This window comes from Talpa occidentalis, unplaced genomic scaffold (genome assembly GCF_014898055.3).
Source record: "Talpa occidentalis isolate TD23 unplaced genomic scaffold, MPIMG_talOcc4v2.1 talOcc4.17, whole genome shotgun sequence".
Taxonomy (NCBI): Eukaryota; Metazoa; Chordata; class Mammalia; order Eulipotyphla; family Talpidae; genus Talpa; species Talpa occidentalis.
In genome coordinates this window covers 11073225-11093570 of record NW_023601754.1, presented here as the reverse complement: position 1 = coordinate 11093570, position 20346 = coordinate 11073225, and the positions used below count along the sequence as shown (strand labels likewise).

Genomic DNA, 20346 nt, shown 5'->3' with positions numbered 1-20346 from the left:
ATATAAGTGGGAGCATACTCTGCACCACTATGCACGCAGTTCTTTTACTTAATTATAGAGAATGCTCCAAATCAGCATTAGAGAACTTTCTCATTTTGCTCAGAGTATTGCCTTGTACAGATGTGACTTATTTAGCCAACCTCCTACCAGTTGTTTCCAATGCATCTCGAGTTTTCTGCAAACAAAGCTGCTGTGTACAAGAGCAGTCACATGTCAATGCAAATATAAAGGTGGTTCTCGACAATACTGTCTTAGCAGAAGAACTGTGGAACGAAGTTCTGAGACCCTTGCCAGTACTGTATGACACAGAGGCTATAATAATTCAGTCTTACCTACCAAGCATGAATGCTCGCTTACCCTATTCTGCCTCCACTGAAGACAAACACTATTTTAAAAGACTATTATCATTACGGACAGACAGTAATTTGCTTTTCCAGATTTTTGCTATTTCTAAAGTGTTGTAACAAACATTGTTTGGGCATAAATCTTCGTATCTCTGATGATTTCCTTAGGCCAGCATTCTGGGAGAATTTAAACATGTATTTTTCAACCCTCTGGCTAGCCCATCCGCCGCCGACTGTGTTTTTACTATGAAATTATTGATACAAATATTTCTCCTTTTGCAGGGTTTAGAGATAACTGGCTTTTCCAGAAAGAACATCTGTTTGGTGAGCGGTCCAGGGCTCCCTCTTGCTGAGGTGTTGGCTGGGTTTTTGGTTGGGAAGTGACTTGGATAAAGTTGGCAGCCTCATCCTCACCAAACCCCAGCCACCCTGGCCCTGGCTTTGCCTTCGTTCCACAGGAAGGACCCTCCACTTGCCAGCCTGCCCCAGGGAAAAGCAACCGTACATCTGACGTGTTCACTGGGAGCTCTGGGGCTACATTGGGTTCCCTCTCTTCAGACATAAGTTCTTCGCTCACAAGGATGGTCCTGGGGAGTTAACAAAACAAGAGTCACTCATCCAGCAGCTGAAGAGCCCCATCCTCCTCTTTCCCTCCACTGTGCCCCCAAGTATAAGTGGGGGTTCTCACTAAAGGACACCCTTATTGAGCAGTCAGCACTGTTACTCTCTGGCTCCCAAATATGCAGCCTAGGGGCCTCAAATTGGTCAACTTCCTGTAGGCTCCAACCCTTCATCCCCAGTCTATCAAGGCCGTGTCTGATTGACAAAACATTTTGGGAAGTTCCAGTGTTTTTTCAGACAATTTGGATGTGTCCTTGGTGTCCAATGTTAAGTGTCATCATTTAGCAGAGTACTGTATTGTGAGGCTATCTTATTAGGCTATGGTCAGATCCTTCTCTGACCAAACCCTGACCGAACTCTGGCTGGCCTGACTTGGCAGACACAGAGGACAGTGTGACAGAAAGGGCTCAGGTCCCCCAGGACCTGGGAGGCTACGACCTCCTGAGAGCAGAGATGACTTTCAACTCCACATCCGAGATGCCTACCAGGGTCTACCACAAAGACACTCGCTAAACTGTTGGCTGGTTAAATGAATAAATGAGGGATGAACTTGAGAGTGGAAGTTAGTGCAGACAAACGGATGCTATTAAAAAAATTAATTCTGGGCCTCTCTGGTGGTGCAGTAGTTGAGCACTGGGCTGTGAAGCTGCTCGCAGCCTCTGCAGCGCCTGTTCGATACCCGGCCGCTGGTGAGGGTCCCACATGGCGCGCAGACCTCTCCTGCTGCACACGCTGCTCCCCTCAGCAGTGTACTTCATCAGTCTGCCTGTTCTGTTCCCTGCTCTGGCTCTGGTGAATTCTCTCACCCTCCCGTGCTTCTGACTATACCCAGTGCTTGTATAAATAAATATTAAAAAAAAATAATTCTGCCTTTGCATTTGGACTTACCTAAAGTCACTTAAATCGATCTCAGGGGACTCTATCACTGGGATTGCTGGTGAGCTGACAGATGCTGAGGTTACCACGACAGAATCCACCTGGGACATGGTGGCACTGCTGGACTTCCCTGGCCACGTCACAAACCTACAAAGGCATTGGGGAAGGAACACAGACACACCTCAGTTGCTGCAAGGCACTGCCCAGGGGGCGCTTGGTTTCTCAGGGTAAGCCCCAAATGCCAGACCAGGCAGGTCTAGCAGGGGCTGCCCTCCACCTTCCCTGGGACTCGCCTTTTTCAAATCTTACTTTCACTTTCTCCTAAAGTGTTTGCTGACCGCCCCCTCCCATGTGGGCCAGGTGTCTCTCCTCTGACTTCCCACTGCCCTCTGGGCGTACCCTCACACATCCCTATTGGATTGTGAGGTCCCTGAGGGCCTGAATCTGCAAGGTGTCTGTATAGTGCTTGGTGGGAGTGGGCACGAGGGTGGTCATGAACAAATGAATTATAGGGATCCTGTTCCCTGGTCCCCAGAAAGTAGGGCTGGGACCAGGGCCAGGCATGGGAGGAGCTCACACTCAGAGTCCTGGAGTGACTAGCCCGGCCTTGCCTCTCTCTGTCTGCCTCAAGCTGGCCCTGGCCAGAGGATGGGGGGGCAACTTGGGGCCTGCACCCGCCCCAGACCATGTGTCCAGCTGTCACTCACTAGAAGGGCTCTGGACGTCACAAGGGCCAAAGCAGTAGAGTAACCCCCATTCTTCCTGTTGCCTTTAGGGTGCTTTTGAATTTTTATGACCTCCCTCCCTGACCCATCTCAAACTCTTGATACTAATTTCAACCCATCCCTCTTCTATCTTCCTTCTCACTCCACCTGCACTCTACTCCAGCTAGGCCTCTACGTGGTTGCAGAGGCTCAGCAGCAACGTCATAGATTATGTGACACTCCTGCAGCCCTACAGCAGCCCCATCTGCCCATCAGGAGCCGTCCCTCCTGCTGCTGGAGTTTCCCCGTGTTTCACCCGCACTCCTTTTAGGACACCATCTACTCTGCCGTGTCCCTGGGTGCCATTTTTAAACTTGCGGCATTCCACACCCAATGTCCAGATTTCTGCCACAGCGAGCGTCACCTAATATGGATCAATTTTACTGAGGAACAATTCACAAACACAAGCGCTCATGATAGGCATACAGCGTGATGGGTTTCTACAAGTATGTATGCTTGTGTGTTACCACTACCACATTCACACACCAACTATTTCTATCACCCTACAAGCTGACCTACTGGACCAGCCCTCCACCCCAACTTCAGGCAAACGCACACCTGCTTTTTATCACTATAGATTAGACTTGCGTACAGCATCACAGCAATGGAATAAAAACTATGTATCCTCTTGTGTCTGACTTCAGCTGGTTCTGCATGACGTATCTGAGGTTGCTCTCTGTGATTCCAGTGAGCAGGGCCTGTCCTTTGGCCCTGAGCAGCATCCTGTGTTTGCTCTCTGTCTTCCTGCGGAAGGACACCTAGGCTGTTTTTGGGGTTTGTGTGCTATGATCAAAGTTGCTATGGACAGCACGGTACACGTCTTTGTGTGGAGTCATATGGCTTCGTTCTCCTTGGGCACAGTACTAGGAAGGACGTTGCTGGGTTGGGGTCGATGTATGTTCCACATTAAGGCAACTGCCAAAAGGGCTCCGAGAGGCTTTGCACTATTCTACGTGATGTGTGAGGGCCCCAGAGAGGCCGCATCCTCACACACGCTTGATATTCAGTCTTTTACATTTCAACCATTCGGTGAGCGTGGGTGACAGCACATTGTGGTACTCATGAACAAGCTAATTTTAAAGCAACATTTATATTATTTCTGTAGATGAAAAAGCTAAAGTTTAATCTGCCATATTTAGAAAAATCAATTTGAAGGAGAAAAAAAAATCAATGATATTATTTTGTTGTCTGGTGAGGGCTCTGAGCTGAACCCTGCTTGCTCTTTTTAAGAAGACAGGTCACCTCACAGCACCTTTGGAAATGCCATGGACAAGCTTCTGCCCTGGCTGGGCTCACCCTACAGAACTGTGAGCACTTGGATGGCAAAATCCATGGTGTTATCTCTTTACATCCATCGCAGCCCAGGGCCTTATATACAGTTCATGAGCTCAATACATTGTTGGTTGATTGGAGGGAGGGAGGGATGGATGGATGGATGGATGTATGGACGGACGGACGGACGGATGGACGGATGAGCCTCATGGATGAGCCTCATGCAGGACAGTTAACTTCCGTGGGCCTGTCGCCACCTCATTCGCATCTGCAATGGCCTTGGAAAAGAGTGGGAAAACTCATCTTCTTGCATGAGTTTCCATGTGGTTTATCCAGACCAGATGTCTCCAGCTGACTCCGGCTGACACACTTTGGCAGAGGACCCATGCTGGGGTGGGTGCTGGAAAGCTCCTTACGATAAAGACTCTCGAACCTCATTCTTGGGTTATTTGGATTCAGCAGGTCTCAGGGAATAACCAGGAGTGAGATTTTTAACAGTCTTCCCAGGTGGTTCTAAGATGCAGCCAGTTTTAGGACAAGTCATGGGTAGGAATGAAAACATGACAGCTGAGGACTGGAACTGATAATTAATACGGGGCTCTCACTCAGCTTTACCAGTCAGGGACAGTGAAAATCAGTAGAGGATGATTCGGAGCTCTTATTAAATCACCCCAGATCACCAGAGATGCCTGGGGAGACTCTGTCAGATCGCTGCCCCACATAATAGCTCTCTCTCATCCAACATTTGCACCCCCTGTGGTGCTATGTTGGATTGGGAGGAAGCATATGGGAATATGTGTAAAGAAAAAATACAGTGCTGGGGAATGTCTGCAGACCTGAGGAAAAACAACACCTCGGTTAACAATGATAAACAGGACAATTGGGAAGTGAGAGGGCTCTTTGGAATCAAACAAAGGAGGCTGGGGAAGCAGCCCTCGCTTCTACCAAACAGAGCCGCAGGAGACAGTGAAGCCTTTATCATAATGAAGGCTTCCGCGTATCATCAAAATTGAAACCTGCTTCAAAAAATGGAAATAGAATGCTGGTAGAGCTTTTTGGATCAGATTTCATTCTACCCTCAGGAACAGATGATTACTTTCCTGTTATGCTGACCCAAACTGGATTAGATTCAGTTATTTTTAAAAGAGAGTGCGTAGCAAGCAAGGAAAATCAATATTGCACCAATTCCAGAGCTTTCCATAGCAGAGCCACTGGGGAGCCAGAAGGAAGCCCTCCCTTCTGTGGTGGTGGGAGTGGGTGCCTGTCATACACAGTGTCGAGGGCACCAGTACGGCCTCAGCAATTTCCTTCTTCATATTTTATTTTTGACTCTGGGAGAAGTCAGGACCAGTGCAATCTTTTATCAGGCAAATTTTAGAAAGTTTCCTGCTCTGATTTCCTGTTCCCCTGTCAGTGGAGGCAGTGTTGCATCAAAATGGAAACCCAAAGGACAGGCTTGGATCTCAGTCAATATCATGTGTTGTGGCTAGGACATGATTTGGGGCTGGAATGGTGTCTGCTGGACATCTGTGCGTCGGGCAGGTCATGTAAACAAGGGACGGCCGTGGCATAGACATAGCGCCTTCCAATTCCTTGATTCACTGGACCTGGATTCTGGGAGTGGATAGAAGATTCTGTTGGGCTCAAGCTGTTGAATTTCGTTTGACTTAACACCTGTAGCAGAGGCTGTTGGTGCGCTGTCTAGACCTCCCTTTACTAGAAGATGCCCCTTTCTCAGGAGCATTGCCTGGGCAACATGGAGCTGCCCTGTCTTCCTTCCTGGACCCTCTTATAAAGCTTTCCCTCAACAGCTTGCTTGTCCAAGGTTCACCATGTCAGGTTCTCTTTCCAGGGCATCCCCTTCAAGTACTGCATGACTCTGAAGATGCAAAAACCAATTCTTGCTACAGGGGACCCCAAGGTCAGTGGTTAAGTGTTGGAGACAGAGGACCCCCACAGTAAGAACACACGGGGTTCAGTGCAAACCTGTAGGGGGTTTGTAGATCTGGGTTTGCTATCTGGTGGAGTCCCCACTTACATACTCTGTGGCCTGGGCACTGTATGAGTAATAGAAGCCACCCTGTCCAAGCGTGGTGATGCTTAGTGCATGCACAGACTTGTCAGGGTGCTTGGGTTAGTAGGAGGGAGGCGGGCCATCATTTTTGGATTGCAGATGAGGGGCAAGATTACTGGAATTCAGACAAGGTAGACACTGACATGTCTAGGTATGGTTTTGTCTGAATCTTGCATCAGATGTTGTACCCAATCACTTGAAAAATAGCCCCCAAGTTTCTGTAAGCACAGCCCCTTGCACTGTGCCATTGTCTCTTCTCCCACCCAGAGGTGGAGGCTGTTTCTCCAAGTCACTTCTTTGGCCAATGGGGAGTAACAGGATGTGTTACAAGTGGCAACTTGAAAACCACCCAGCCAGTTGACAGATTGGTGAGAACTAATAAATGTTTGATGTTTAAACAATAACATGTTTTGTTATGTGGCAAAAGTTAACAGATACAGATTGGTTTTGTTTCTCCTTAGCACAGCACTCTGTACACACACCCTCAATAACTAACTATAGGATGAACACGTGAATGCAAATATTTCAAGAGAGGAGAGAAAATGTTCACAGTAGTGTATGCTATGCTGCCTCTATGGCTACCACCGGCGACCTTGTTTTCCTCCTAACTTTCATTGCCCACATGTGATATTGTGTTATTGCAGTAAAAAGGTGCTTGGGAACATGAGCACAGGGCACATGCACTTATGATTACAGATATCCAGGGTGAGAAACCAGAGAGCAGGGGGCATGTGCATATATAAACATGGACTCCTGGGAGGAGAGACACATAGAGATTGGGAGAGAGAGTGGCCAGACAGAAGCAAGAGAGGGAGTGAGATCATGGGGGCTGGGAGGCTTGGCTGCTGTCTGCCTCCCAGCCCCCTCCCACTGCCCTGCCTGCTGGTCTCCCTGCCTGCTGGTCTCCCTGTGCCCCCTGCTTCAGCACTAAATGCCTGACAAATCTTTTGAAGGCTCCAAGACTCTCTTTCCGTTTGCCTGAATCAACAACCTGCCCACCTGGGATGGTTGCACAACACCGTGTTTCACTGGGGGAGATATTTTCTCCTGCTGTTACGCTTGTTAAGTCCACTCCTCTTAATGTATCACGCGTACCATGCCAAGCACACCACTCATCTTTGCTTGTCAGATCCTGTCAGGTGGTTTTTTACATCCCTATTCTTCCTTCAAGTGATCTCATTTCTGCTTCTCTAATGCTTTTACTCCCTACACTCCCTCCCTCCTTCCAAGTGCACATCACACACCTGCTCCAGATTAGATAGGCCCCAATTCCTCTTTGTAATGGGAGATTATAATCATTGTTTGAAATCATATCACAAGTGGGCAAATTCCTGAGCCTCTCTGGGCACAAATGCAAAATCCTAGCCACGTTTCCATATTTATTGCCTGGCTTTGTGGTCTTACACTTGCTGGACCTCCCACATTGGTAAGCAAACGACAGACGGAAACAGATGGAGCTGGCTCAGTGCCTTCCCTACCAGCATATCTAGCTCTGGCCCCCCCCCCCCAAGAGGGGAAGCACTGCAGACATAGTCATTGTGGGGACCTTGGTGCTCCAAGGTCCCGGAATGCTTCCAACTAGCCACTCACTGTGTGACAGTGGGGGCTGGGGGGGGGCATAATAGAGTAGCTGAAACTCAAGTTGCTCAGGAATTAGGGGGTGGTAAAACTATCTTTTAAAGGTTTCCCAATGGGATTGCAACTGTCCATTGGAATCACCTGTAGACCTTTAAGAACAACTGAGATCTCAGTCCCCCCACAAGGGTTCTGATCTCACTTGATTCTCATGTGCCTTCAAGGCTGAGATCCATTGCCTTAAAGATGGCAGCAAGAAGGTCACCAAGAATGCTGGCAAAACAAGAGCCCTGCTCTGGCTTGAATGTATGAGTCCCCCCAATTTCATAGGTTGAAATCCTAATCCGTAAAGTGATGGTATTAGGAAGTGGGGCCTTTGGGAGGTAATTAGGTCACAAAGGCTGAGCTCTGGGGATTGTGATTTGTGTCTTTACATAAGAGACCCCAGAAAGCTACTCCCTTCCACCTGTGGACACATAGTGAAAACCTCATGCTCTCTGTGAGCCAGAAAGCAGGTTCCCTGGACACTGAATCTGTGCCACCTTCTTGGACTTGTCAGGTTGCTGTTTATAGGCCACCCAGTCTCTGATATTTTGTTACAGAGGTCTGAACAGATGAAGACAGGCCCTAGTTAAGTAACTACAACCAGCCCTTATTCATCATGTACTTCCTACCAGGTACTGTATTAAGCACTTAATAAGCATTATCTCTTTAACTCCTACCCAGATGAGGTAGGTACTAGGATGATCCTCAGGCCTCCAGGTGACAGAATTGGGTGGCCCAGCTAAGTCAGCCAGCCTCTAAAGGTCACAACTCTGCTGCACAACAAGTGAGGACTTCTTGTTCTTCTTGGTCACACAGCTATGCCTTGCCTATGGCAGTCACCCACAAAAAAAAGTCTTAAAAAGTTTTATTTTAGAAGTAGGTGGAATCCACAACCTCAGGAACATGTAAGTATTGTCTAGAATATTTCTTTGGAAAAAGACAAAACCATCCTGATTGTATCTAGGTAAGAAAAAGCAAGACCTGGTTCTCCTTAGGTGTGAAGTGACTTCCCACAAGGAGTTCACTGTGAGGTGAGCAGTGAAGGAAGGTGCCCAGAATCTACTTCCAGAGGGATTTCTGTGGGAAATGACCATTTCCATAGAAGCTCCAGAAGGTGTCCCCACTGCTACATGTTCTTAGAAAGGCCGCTGAACAGGTAGGCTGCGAAGTCTCCCTTCTTAACAGCTTCAAAGCTCTACTTTCAAAACCAGATGGGTTTTTAAGTCAGTCACTTTTAATGTCTAGTTTTCAGTAGATGTAGCTAGCTTTGGGGAGATTTAATTAAAATGAACACGTAGACAAATCAAGTAAGCTCTGTTTGAGAATCAGATCACTAAATGAGCCCAGCAGACATAACCCTGAGTAGGTTCAGATGTGCACAGATAGTTTCCAGTCATTTCTTTATAAGCCAGCTTGCTTACACTGGACATCAACCAGAATGATGGTTGATACTAGAGAGGATGGTAAAATGCCTCAGAAAGAATGGATCTATAATAAAGTAACGGGAGTTCTTCCAAAGCAACATAAAAGCAGGACAAAAAGTTTTACAACACTCAAAATGAAAATGAAAATAGCCTAGTTCATTTCTCTATGGGTTATCAGATAAGCTGTCTCAGGAAATTGGACTAAACTACAAATAGCCACAAACTACATGATCCCTAATGCAGTGATCACTTTCAGGTGAAAGATGAGGAAGGTGATGAAGGCCCGCCCTCTTCAAGGTCTCTCTCCCATGAAGCCTTGGATTTGAGTCGCAGGCAAGCCCACCACAGAGTCAGGCACTTGCTTCTGAAGGTCAGATGTGAGAGATGTCTCCCAGACTGCCCTCTACCGGTCCCGGAGGAGAATCTGACCACCTTCCCTACCCCCACCCCACCCCCACCCCCGCCTCGGGTCAACCAGTTTGCCCAGCCTAGTGGAAGAGGAGGCTCTAGGTGGATGGGCTCCAGGGGCCCTGGGGGGCTTCTTGGGGCCTTGGGGACTCAGCAAAAGCAGTTCTGTTGAAGACTGGCCTCACACAGCACAAGGGGCTTTGAATTTACTAGTAATGCATTTACAGTTGTCACGGATGGTCATCTATTTTATAGACATTTTTGTAGATGTGACGCAATTTTACCACAAAAAGAGAAAAGGTGTAAAGGCTTATGTGGAATGAGGAAGGGCTTCATCTGGAGTCTGATCTCAGAGAGGGGCCAGCAGCAGCTTAAATTCGGTCGGGAAGCAAATGTGGCATCCAGTGTGCTGTTTTCTTACACTGCTTTACAGAGTTGGCGTTCACAACACCAAGAGGATCAAGAGAAAGACTTTCTATGATGTGGAAGGCTTGAGCTGAGGGCAAAGAGATGGAGTGCTTGGAGATTTATTCCCCGTACCCTCCTTAGAAGCATCTCAGATCTAAGTCTTACTTTTTAATAATTTTGCTAGAGATCTGCACAGATAGAAAGTTTGGCTTTGATTGGCAATAGATGTCAGAGGGATGGGAATGAGGTGATGACAGGGGTGGGCCGGGGGAAGCCAGCCACCTGGCAGGGCATGGTAGAATCCAGAAGGGCAGTGTGCCTGAGAAGACAGCTCACAGAGCTGAAAGGAAGGGCACACCAAGAAAAAAACACTTCTGAGGGAAAACTGGAGGAAATGTGAAACTGGAGAGAGAAGCTGAAGCAAGATGACATGAAACCAGAGGCCTTGGAATGTTCCTGAGCAACTTTACCAGCAAATGACAAATGGTTTTCCAAAGTGATTGTATCGGTTTGCACCCCAACAGCCAGGTTTGAGTGTGTGTCCACCCCAGCCATACTCAAACCATCACATTTAATTTTATTCAATCTGGTGGGTATGCAATTGGTGTCTAGTTGTTTAAATTGCCATTTTCAAGATTACTAATGAGGTGGAACATCTTTTTATCTTTATGGACTGTTCGTCTTTCCCCTTCTGGGAACTAACTACTCATTTTCTCCCATTACTTAACTGAATTATGGTTTTTCCTTCAAAGGCATACTTAAAAACTCTGTGCCCTAATTAATCTGAAGGTAGTATGTATGCTGAAACCTCCTTTCGGCTTGTGACTTGTCTTTTCATTCTTTTCATGGTGTCTTCTGATGAAGAAAAGTTTTTAAACTACATGCAGAAATTATGAATATGGTCATTATGGTCTTGTGGTTTTTGTTTCTTGTTGGAGAAAGTCTTCCTTATTCAGAGATCAAGACATTCTCCTACATTTACTCCAAGTCTAAAAACTGACTTCCACATTTATATCTTTAATCCACACAGATTTCATTTTTTGTTGAGTATGGGTTTAGAATCTATTTTTGGTCTTTTTTTGTCCTTATAGATGATGGATTGTCCCTGGATCATTTACTGAATAAGCCATCCCTCTCCTATGTTCTACGATTTCAACTGTTTCCATATATAGATAGGCCTGCTTCTGTTATGCTATCTATTTCCCCATCTATGAGCCAACATTGCACTTTAAATATTATATTTTTATAGTGAAGTGAAATCTGGTGGAGAAAGACCTCCTCATTTAGAGGGGCTTAACTAGTCTCTTCCCTTTGCTCTTCTACATAAATTTCAGGATCAAGCTGTTGGGATTTTGGCTGGCATTGCCCTGAAGCTGGGGATCATTTTGGGGAGACATGATGCCATCTTTACCAGATTGAGTCTTTTAAATCAAAGAACACTGTATGTTTCACCATTTACTTACTTTCTATTTACTTACATCTTTAACAACTTTAATAAAATGATTTTATACATAAATACCTTGCATTTTTGTTAACTTTAGTCATAAGTACATTTTTTATTGCATTTTATTTTCTATTTGTTGTTGCTCTATGAAAATGCAATCAACTTTCATAACATGCCCATTCATCATCATCACTAAATTCTGGTTAATAACTTGCCTGTAGGTGATATTGAACTTTCTGTGTGGGAACATGGCAGTTTTACATCTTCCTTTCCAAATCTAGTCCCTTTTACTTATTTTCATATATTCTTGCATAGGCTAGAGTCTTGAGTAAATGGTTGAATGGAAATGTAACACTTGTCCTGTTTCTGGAATTTTTATAGTTTTCTCAACTTATCAGGTAGAGGAATTTTTCCATGAACAGTTGTTTAGTTTAAATATTTTTTTCCTAAATCTATCAAGATGACCGTATGGTTTTTCTGCTTTAGTACGATAATGTGGTAAATTAAATTACTTGATTTTCTAATGTGAAACCAATTTTGCATCCTTGAAATAATGGTCATAACGTCCTATCTTTTTATCCTTTGTTGAATTCAGATTGCTAACATTTGGATGAATATTTTGCATTTTTATTTTTGAATTAATGAGTGAGAAGGGTCTGAAATATTTATGTGTCTGACCTGGCTTAATGAGTTTGGGTATGAAGATTAAATTAGTTTCCTAAAATGAGTTGGGTAATATTTTCTCTTTTATTTCTCTTGGAAAAGAGGTTGAGTAAGTTTGAAATTATTTGTTCCTTGAATTCTTGGAAGAACTTTCATATAACAATCAGTATGTAGTTTTCATTATAGCAAGAGTCAACTCTTTGGATTTTCTTTCTGTCTTCCCTCTCCTGCACCCCACCCCCACCCCAGCCACCCTGCCGTGAGTTTTGCTAAGTTCACCCTGCTCATTGTGGGCTTTTGCTACCATGGCCTTTTTATTCTTCATATATTTCCTCATATATTTTACTGCTTAAAATTTTTTATTCAACACTGCTGTGGGCTAAACTGGTCTCCCTCAAAATACATATAGTAGAAGTCCTAGCATCCCAGTGCCACAGAAAATGACCATACTAGTTGGAGATGGGATCTTTTCAGAGGTAGTTCAGTTAAAATGAGATCCTGAGGGGCCAACCCAATACGACTGGTGTCCTTGTCAGAGGAAGAAACACATAAGAGGGAAGACCCGGGGAGAAGAAGGCTGCCAGCACAGCCAGGGCGAGAGGGCTGCAACAGATCCTCTCCTCATGGCCTCAAAAGGAACCATCCCTGCCTGTAACTAGAGCTCAGGATTCTTGCTTCTGGAACTGTAAGAAAATTAATTTCTGTATTTAAGCCTCCCAGGCTGAGGCACTTTGTCAAGTCTGCTCTAGCAAACTAATGCAAAACTGCATGGCTCTGTGGACCTTTTCTGTGGGAATTCCTATTACTCCTATTAGTTCATTGATACCTTAAATTAAAAAAAAAAAAAGTTAATTGATGTTCTAGCCCACTACATTACTGGAAGTGGAACTATTCCCCCAACCCTCCTCCTGTGTTCTCTCTCTCTTTTTCTCTCTCTCTCAAATTCCTTATTTTTGGTTTCTATGACCACTTCTGATTCTCTTACTGTGTCTTTTTTTCAGCCATCTTTACTCAGTCCTCTAATTTTACCTTAATAAAATAGCTTGCCTTAAATAAAAGTTCCATTCTTGGTTCTCTCCTTTTTTAAAAAAAATATTTTATTATTAAGGCATCCAATTCTATGACTTTGAAGAAGTCCAGCCTGGGTTAATAGTGACGTGTTCTGGAGGTACCCACACCCCACTCTGAACTGTCTAGTGATAACCGCCGTCTTCTCAGCCTCAGCTGAAAATCCCGCCGTGCAAGGCCTCCTCAGTGCCTGTCCTCTTATTTCTGAGCAAGCCCAAACCAACCATGTAGGAGGCTTTTTCAGAGAAGACGATTTGGTCTTCCCAAAAGACCATCCCCCTCTACTTTGCTTTAACAAGGCAGACAGCAGCCTCCAATCACAGAGAGGCAGGGCTCCAGGCAGGCCTCAATTTGGGCCTCGAATCACAGAATGGTAACAAGAGAAAGCACATTCCTAGCACAGTGAAAAGGACAAAGCCTGGGGATGACAAAAGTGCTCATCCCTATCCTCCCTGGAGCAAGAACTCAGGTTTTCATCCTCATCTTTGCCATTTCCTGTTGCCTTCAGATATTCTTCAATGAACAGATGGCGCCAAGGGCCACGGGGCTGTAATATGTCCTGAGGAGCTAACATTCTACAGATTTATAAATCTGTGTAAGAAGATTTGTAAATGCATCCCTGAAGTACTGGAAACTATTTCTATTGTTAATCTGGCACCATACAACACCTTCCCACTCACCATGCCTTGTGCTGAAGGAGCCCAATTAATTTTCTACATTAATTCGTTCTCCATGGGGGTGTCTGTCAGATACTCATGGAGCCTTATTATAATCTCATCTGGAAACAGGCCTTTCTTCTTCTACCAACAAACCCGGAGTGTTTCCTTCCTCACCTATCAGCTCTGTCAATTATTGACTTCTCTGAATCAAAAGTCCAGGCACCAGCCTTGATGTACCCTTTCCTGTAACCCCAACCAGACTTGCAGCAAGCCCTGTTCATTCCTCCTTTAAAGCATCTCCCATCTGGCTAGAAACTATGACTGTTTTCATGAGTTACCAAGGTCTTTGAGGTCTCAGAATCTGTGTATGTAGCTAAGTTTGTGGATCTTAAGTGTCCATTTCAGCTTTCCACTCCTTCTCCTGAAGCAAGGTCAACAGCTATTCTAACTAGTTTGTTGTATGACAGTGACTTGTTGCTCAGGACAACTTGATTCTTAAAAGAGGTCAACAGGGTTTTCTCTGAATATTAAAAAATTCAAAACAAAGGGTTTTGCAATAGTTTTCTTGTTAGCACTTGTTACTACTAGGAAGGACCAGAAGGAAGGGCCAGCTATGTGTGGAGTCCTTGCTTATGAAGTGCAGGAAGCTGGCTGGACCCCACAAGCTGCCCCTCTACTTCTCATCACACCTACGTTCTGCACATATGGGTTTGTTCAGAGTGAGTGATGGGGAGTGAGGATGAGAACACTCAAGTATGAACTGGACAAATACTAAAACTACCACATGAAAACCTCCATTATCACCACCACCATGACTACCACCTCCAACATCACTCTACCACCATCACCTCTACTATCATCACCTCTACCACCATCACCATCATCCTACCACAACTACCACCTCCAACATCACTCTACCACCATCACCTCTACCATCATCACCTCTACCACCATCACCATCATCCTCACCACCAGCATCATCCCCTTTACCAGCACCACCTCCACAACCACCACCACCTCCATCACCATTATTACCAACTACCATCACAAACACCATCGTTGTGTTATCCATTCACATGACTAGGAATGGGTCTCATTTATTTTTGTAGTCCCCATAGCACTTAGCACAAAATTGAGTAGAATGTTCACAAAAAGTTCATTTAAATGAAATATGGTAATAACACAGAAAAATGTGCTTTGATGTAATGTCAGTAGAAGACAGTGGCTAAGGTAGGGGGCTTTGCAGTCAGTGTAGACCCACAGTCCTGGATCCATTGTTAAGGGATTAGGTACCTGGGGCCTCAGTTTTAAGAGGAGATATTAATATTACAGGGCTAATAATATTATAGGAGATATTAATCTTTTCAGGGTTGTTGTATGTGACAGAGATATGTAAATAACATGCTATATATAAACAAGGTAAGTAATAGGGGAAGAACAATGCCTGGCACATAAGAACACAACTGTAGTTATTACTATCGGCCAATATTATAGGATCTTCTCTCATGCTCCTACTATTACCTCTTTAGGGAAGATTTGGCATTTAACAGTTGTCTACAGGAAATAACTCCTACTCAAGACATGAATTTGGCCATACTGGTGGTGGTCTTATTCTAAGCCTTCAAAGATAAGGATGTTGCCTATCATATGAAAGATTAAAAACTGTAGAACTAGAAAATCAAAGGTATCTCTGAAGCAGGTACTCTGGGCTCCACAGTGATGGGCAGCTGTGCTGAGGACAGGTGGAAATGTCGGTTTTCCAGTGTCTGAGTGTCTACCAGCCTGTCATGTCTCTGGGGACCTGGTAAGGTGATCTGTTCTTCAAAAACCCTCCCAAGCATCTGGAACCTAACTTTATAATGAGACGTCCATTTCTTTAGCTTGGGACCAAGAAGGAAGACACAAGGGCCTTATCAGTCACTATGGTAGGCTTCTTACTTTTTGCCCCCAGCATCCATCATCTTCTTCTCCACTCAGTGCCTCTGATTTCCCTGTGGAACTAGCCTATGTCTGATTTCCAGTCTGGCTCAGGGGTAGCACTAGGTTCCCCCAGTCATAGTTCAGGGATGGACACAGGAATCAATCAGAGTCACTGAATTGCAGCAAAACATCTGCCAATGACTATTTTAGAAATGAGCTTCCCATTCACACCCCCTGGAAATTAATCTGGCATAATTAGCTGGAGCTGTTGGAATTGATGGAACTGCTGAATCATCTGGCCAAGGAGGATGCAGAACCTAGCTGAGAATGGAGCCAACCCAACAGAATGCAGAGCCAAAAGATGGTGGGAGAGATACAAGGTGCAGCTGACACTGCCCGAGCCATGGATCAAACTGTGTCTGAAGCCTATACCTAGACATTCTATATAAGCCAATAAAATATATTTTTAAAGTTTCTTTGAGTCAAGTTTGCTAGTACTCACAAAAAGATTTCACAGGTCATTATAAAGTCATCAATAGTGGAGGTTTCTTTTATTTTATTTTTAGATTTTTTTTAACTTATTTCTTATTTATACAAGAGCTGGGGTACAGGCCAGAGGCACAGGAGAGTGAGAGGATTCACCAGACAGAGCAGGGAGCAGAACAGGCAGACAGTCAGACAGCATTGCTGAGGGGAGTAGCGGGCAAGACAGGAAAGGTCTGCTGCGCCATGTGGGAATCTCCCTGGCCGGCCGGGAATCGAACACGTGCTGCAGAGGCTGCGGACAGTTTCACAGCACTGTGCTCAACCCACTGTGCCACCGGGAGGCCCTGGATTCCTTTTTAAAAACCAATTTGGACTGGGAGAGAGTGAAGAGACTATGGGAACTTGACACTGGCAGAGTTGGGGGGTCTGGACAGTTGAATAATGGACATCCTCCAGATGTCCATGTTTGAGTATCCGTAACTTATGACTGTTCCCTTACATGGCACTTATGTGTTACCTTTTAAGGGACCTTGCCAATGTAATTAAGTGGCAGATCCTGAGATGGAGGAGACTGTGCCAGATTATCTGGGTCATCCAATGATATAATCCCTAGTGTCCCTGTAAAAGGGTGATAATACTCCAGACCAGAGACAGTGGGATTGTCAGCAGAGAAAGAGATATTGGAAGATGTTATGCTGTGGTCTCTGAAGACAGAGAAGGTGCCATGACCCAAGGAATACAAAGAATGTGACTCCAGAAGTTGGAAAGGCAAGAAAAAGGAGTTTCCTAGACTTTCCCCCAGATCATCTAGAGGAAACAGAAGGGAATGTGGCCCTGTCTGTCTTGCTTTTGGCCCAGTGAAATGGATCCAGGCTTCTGGCTTCCAGAACCAGAAATAAATCAATGTACAGTGTTTTAAGGCACCTAGTTTATGGTGATTTGTTTATAGCAGCAAGAAAAAAAATCATACAGGGGTGGGGGCATGATTCATTCTTTGGGCTGTGAAAAGATCATTCTTGGACACAAGCGCTAGGGAAGAAAGGGGGTAGGAGGGCAGAACAGCTGGACGGGGCATTTTGCCCAAGGCCTGCGGTGGTCACCGCTTCTGTTTCCTTTCTGACCCATTTGCTCCCTCATCAGTGCAGCTTCCCCCCCTGGCCCCAGGGCGCCATGCTGGCTTGTCTCTTATCCAAACTTCTCTGGGAGGTAGAACGAAAAAATACAGGAGCACAGATGCTTAAAAGGGTTCTGAGAGTGAGGCCTGCAGGGAAGCTAGAAGGATATTTATGGAAGGGACTAAAGCTGAGGCCAGTGAGAAGCACACGAAGCCCTCGCACCCCGGAGAGCTCCTGTGTCCTTAAAACGGCTTTGGTCTGATTTCAGGAGAAAATATCTGAAAGGCACCTCTGGGATTTGCCACCCTTTGTCAGGAGAAAAAGGGGTCTGGGCCCATGGTTTTGGTGTCTGTGGATCCAGCACCCACACTGTCAGATTCTGGGGAGCTCTCTTTTAATAGCGCTTGTTACAAAGGAGTGAAGGGGATGGAGGCACCCTGCAAACAGTCACGGACTTCAGCTTTTCTTCCACTTAATCCTCACAACAACTCTCTTAGGTTTTGACATTATCCCCACTTTCCAGGCAGGTAACCCAGGGCACAGGGCCCATGGCTGAGGACAGAGCCTGGATTCTCATTAGCCACACCCTACCCCATGGCCCAGGACCACGACCACCACTGATGTAACTCATCTTACAAAAGCTCCATTCCTGAGGCAGTGAAAATTGACGGGTAATGAAGAGAAACATGGAAGCATCTAGAAAACGAGGTCTCCCCTAGTCCATCCCCAGCCTTTCGACCATCCTCCTTCAATTACAGTACTGGACGGCTAATGCGTGTCACAGGAGAACCAATGTGAGAACAACACGTGCTCTTTGGTTGCAGAGCTGGGCTCCCCTGGACTCTCGTGTTCCGTTTATTTATAATCTGATTTGGAAAAGAAAAGCCAGAGCTTTCCCTGGAGGCGAGGCAGCCATGGAGCTTCTGGCATCGCCTCGGCTTGGAGGCTGTGAACCGGGCGGAGATGCTAGCCGAGCCAGTGTCGGGGCAGCCCTTTCTGGCCTCTTAGAAGTAAAGGCTGGTTGCCACTTGAGCTTCCTCATGCTCCTTGCCACAAAGATGCCTGGAGCACTGCACTCTCCCCTAACTGAGCAGTCAGGCAGAAGAGACAGACCCAGGAGAGGCAGACTCCGCCGGCGGGCCAGCGTGCGCACCCGGCGCCGACTCAGCCCAGCCTCCCAGTTCACGTGGTGCGTGAGGGCACAGACTGTGGCCCACCAAGGTCGGCTGGGAGCCTGTCACGGGCATGAACTCAGACCAGCAGCTTCTAAGGCAGCGGCTGGCTTTTCCTCTTCCACAGTGCTTATTTAGCACGCCTGTCCGGTTTATGTTGTTCTTTGTTTTTACTAATATGTGTCACAATGGCCAACTTGGAAGTGTGTGCTCAAAGCTGCTTTAAATGTCAGTCAGAAATGCCTACAAAACAACACACACACACACACACACACACTCACTACCATGTGTACACATGCATGCACATATATGCACAACCCACACATAACCCACTACTGCACACACATGCATTCACTCCCACACACATGCACACACCCCTTGCGCATGTGCACACATACATGCTTGCACACACATGTTCCTACATGCATGCCCAACTCACCCCCACATGCACGAGTGCACACACACAGCAGATGTCTGTACGCAGGCACAGGCAGGAAGGTTGAGCATCAAGGCATCCTCATAGTCTGCCTAATAAAAGAAAAAGAAAATCCCCTTTGATTCTTTTGTTTCTTTTACTAACTGTGAGGCTTAGAAGAATCCTAATTGGAAAAGAAAGGTTAGTGCTGATGAATCTGATAAGTGACCTTTAGCCAAGGAGTGGTTTATGTTTTCCTGACAGTCTGCTCAGGGAGTGCCTATGTGATGGGCAAGTGGCATTTTTTTTTCCTTTTTGCTATTCAAGGTGACATTTATGCTGTGAACCCTTCCGCTTGGCAGGCGACAGGAAGCTGACAGAAAAGAATCTTAAACCAGTTATGAAAGGGTTCTCCTCTCACGACAAATATCTGGGGGGAATCAGCTAGTTAATTAAAAAATGCCCTTTGAGGACCTACTCTGTGCTGGGCTCTGGGGACCCAAAGGCAACAGGACAGATGGTTCACTGGTCTCTTGGGGAATAAGGAGCCAGCTGGGAAGTTGGACTGAGCTGTGATGACAAAAGTATGAGAGGGACAGGCCTCCTGCCTGCGACAGGGGCTCTGGCAGAGGGAAGGATCTCAGAGAAGTCTTCCCTGGGGAGGGTGTTTAGGCTGAGACCTGACTGAGGAGCTAGAAGGTAAGGAGTGGAGAGCAGCTGGGCAAGACCACCCCTGGACAGGAAAGCAGCCAGAGAGGTCAGAGTGGCCAGGGGAAGTGACTGAGGAGAAGCCTGAGCAGATGCAGGAGCAGCACCCACTCAGGCTGGTGGGACACAGGCAGCACTTGCTGCTTCCTCCCCAGGGTCATGGATGGTCACCAAGGCCTGGAAGCCAGCAGAATCATCGAGTGGGGAACAGATTGTGGTGCAGGCATGCAGGCAGAGAGCCCGTCAGGGCTGCCATGTCCAGGCAAGGCATGACAGTGACTTTAACTAGGGCGGCAGCAGTGGACAAGGGAATGGGCCTTTTCAGATAGTGAAAGAGGCAGAACCTGGTGATGGACTGACGGGGAGGGTGGGTTAGCGAGAGGAAAGAAGCAGATGCCTCCCAGACAACTGGGTCATTTACCAGGACAGGTCTGGAAGAGAGGCAGGGAGGAGGAGGGTTAACTCCTTATCAAGTACCAGACATCTCACACACACTACCAGACCTGGCTCCCGTCTGCTCCCTCATCCTGCATTCTGTGCTGTAGCCCCATGGATGTGTCCTCTGTTCACACTGGGGGTGCAAGTCATTCTTCTCTCCAGCATTCATTCTCTCATAGGTCAGTTTTTGTCTGGAGATTGGCTTTACCACTGGACAGCCCCATCTGTCCAGGTGGTTCGGAGGCACCATGGCAGGCCTGGGTGTGGGAGTGTGGCGAGGCCTAAGGGGAGCAGAGCTTCACTGGCTGGGGGAGGGGACAGAGGCGTGTTGAAGCTGGTCCGCCCGTGGATCTCATGGAAGAGAATAGTTCCCTTCCATTGGTTGGAGCTGCACGTACCTGGCCGCAGGGATGCTGGCCATTTGGTGACTGTGGGAACAAGCTGACC

General features: G+C 46.3%; 1 protein-coding gene and 1 long non-coding RNA gene across 11 annotated transcripts in view; one reads left to right on the top strand and one right to left on the bottom strand.

Annotated features, from left to right (window-relative positions):
* HYDIN (HYDIN axonemal central pair apparatus protein) overlaps positions 1–20346 on the bottom strand; it is a 415526-nt gene that overhangs the window by 105666 nt on the left and 289514 nt on the right. For all 9 annotated transcript variants that reach the window (XM_037516090.2, XM_054696975.1, XM_054696976.1 and 6 more), the window contains 2 exons: positions 1854–1988; positions 850–931 (listed from right to left, as the gene is read on the bottom strand). In XM_037516090.2, coding sequence (XP_037371987.1) covers positions 850–931; positions 1854–1988 — 217 coding nt within the window. The remainder of the gene's footprint in view (positions 1–849; positions 932–1853; positions 1989–20346) is intronic.
* Positions 7982–18415, top strand: LOC119249048 (uncharacterized). Of its 2 annotated transcripts, none has more exons than XR_005126053.2 (3): positions 7982–8203; positions 9252–9365; positions 17690–18415. It is a non-coding gene; the product is annotated as an uncharacterized LOC119249048 (long non-coding RNA). The 2 variants fall into 2 exon arrangements; XR_005126052.2 differs by lacking the exon at positions 17690–18415 and adding an exon at positions 11146–11306.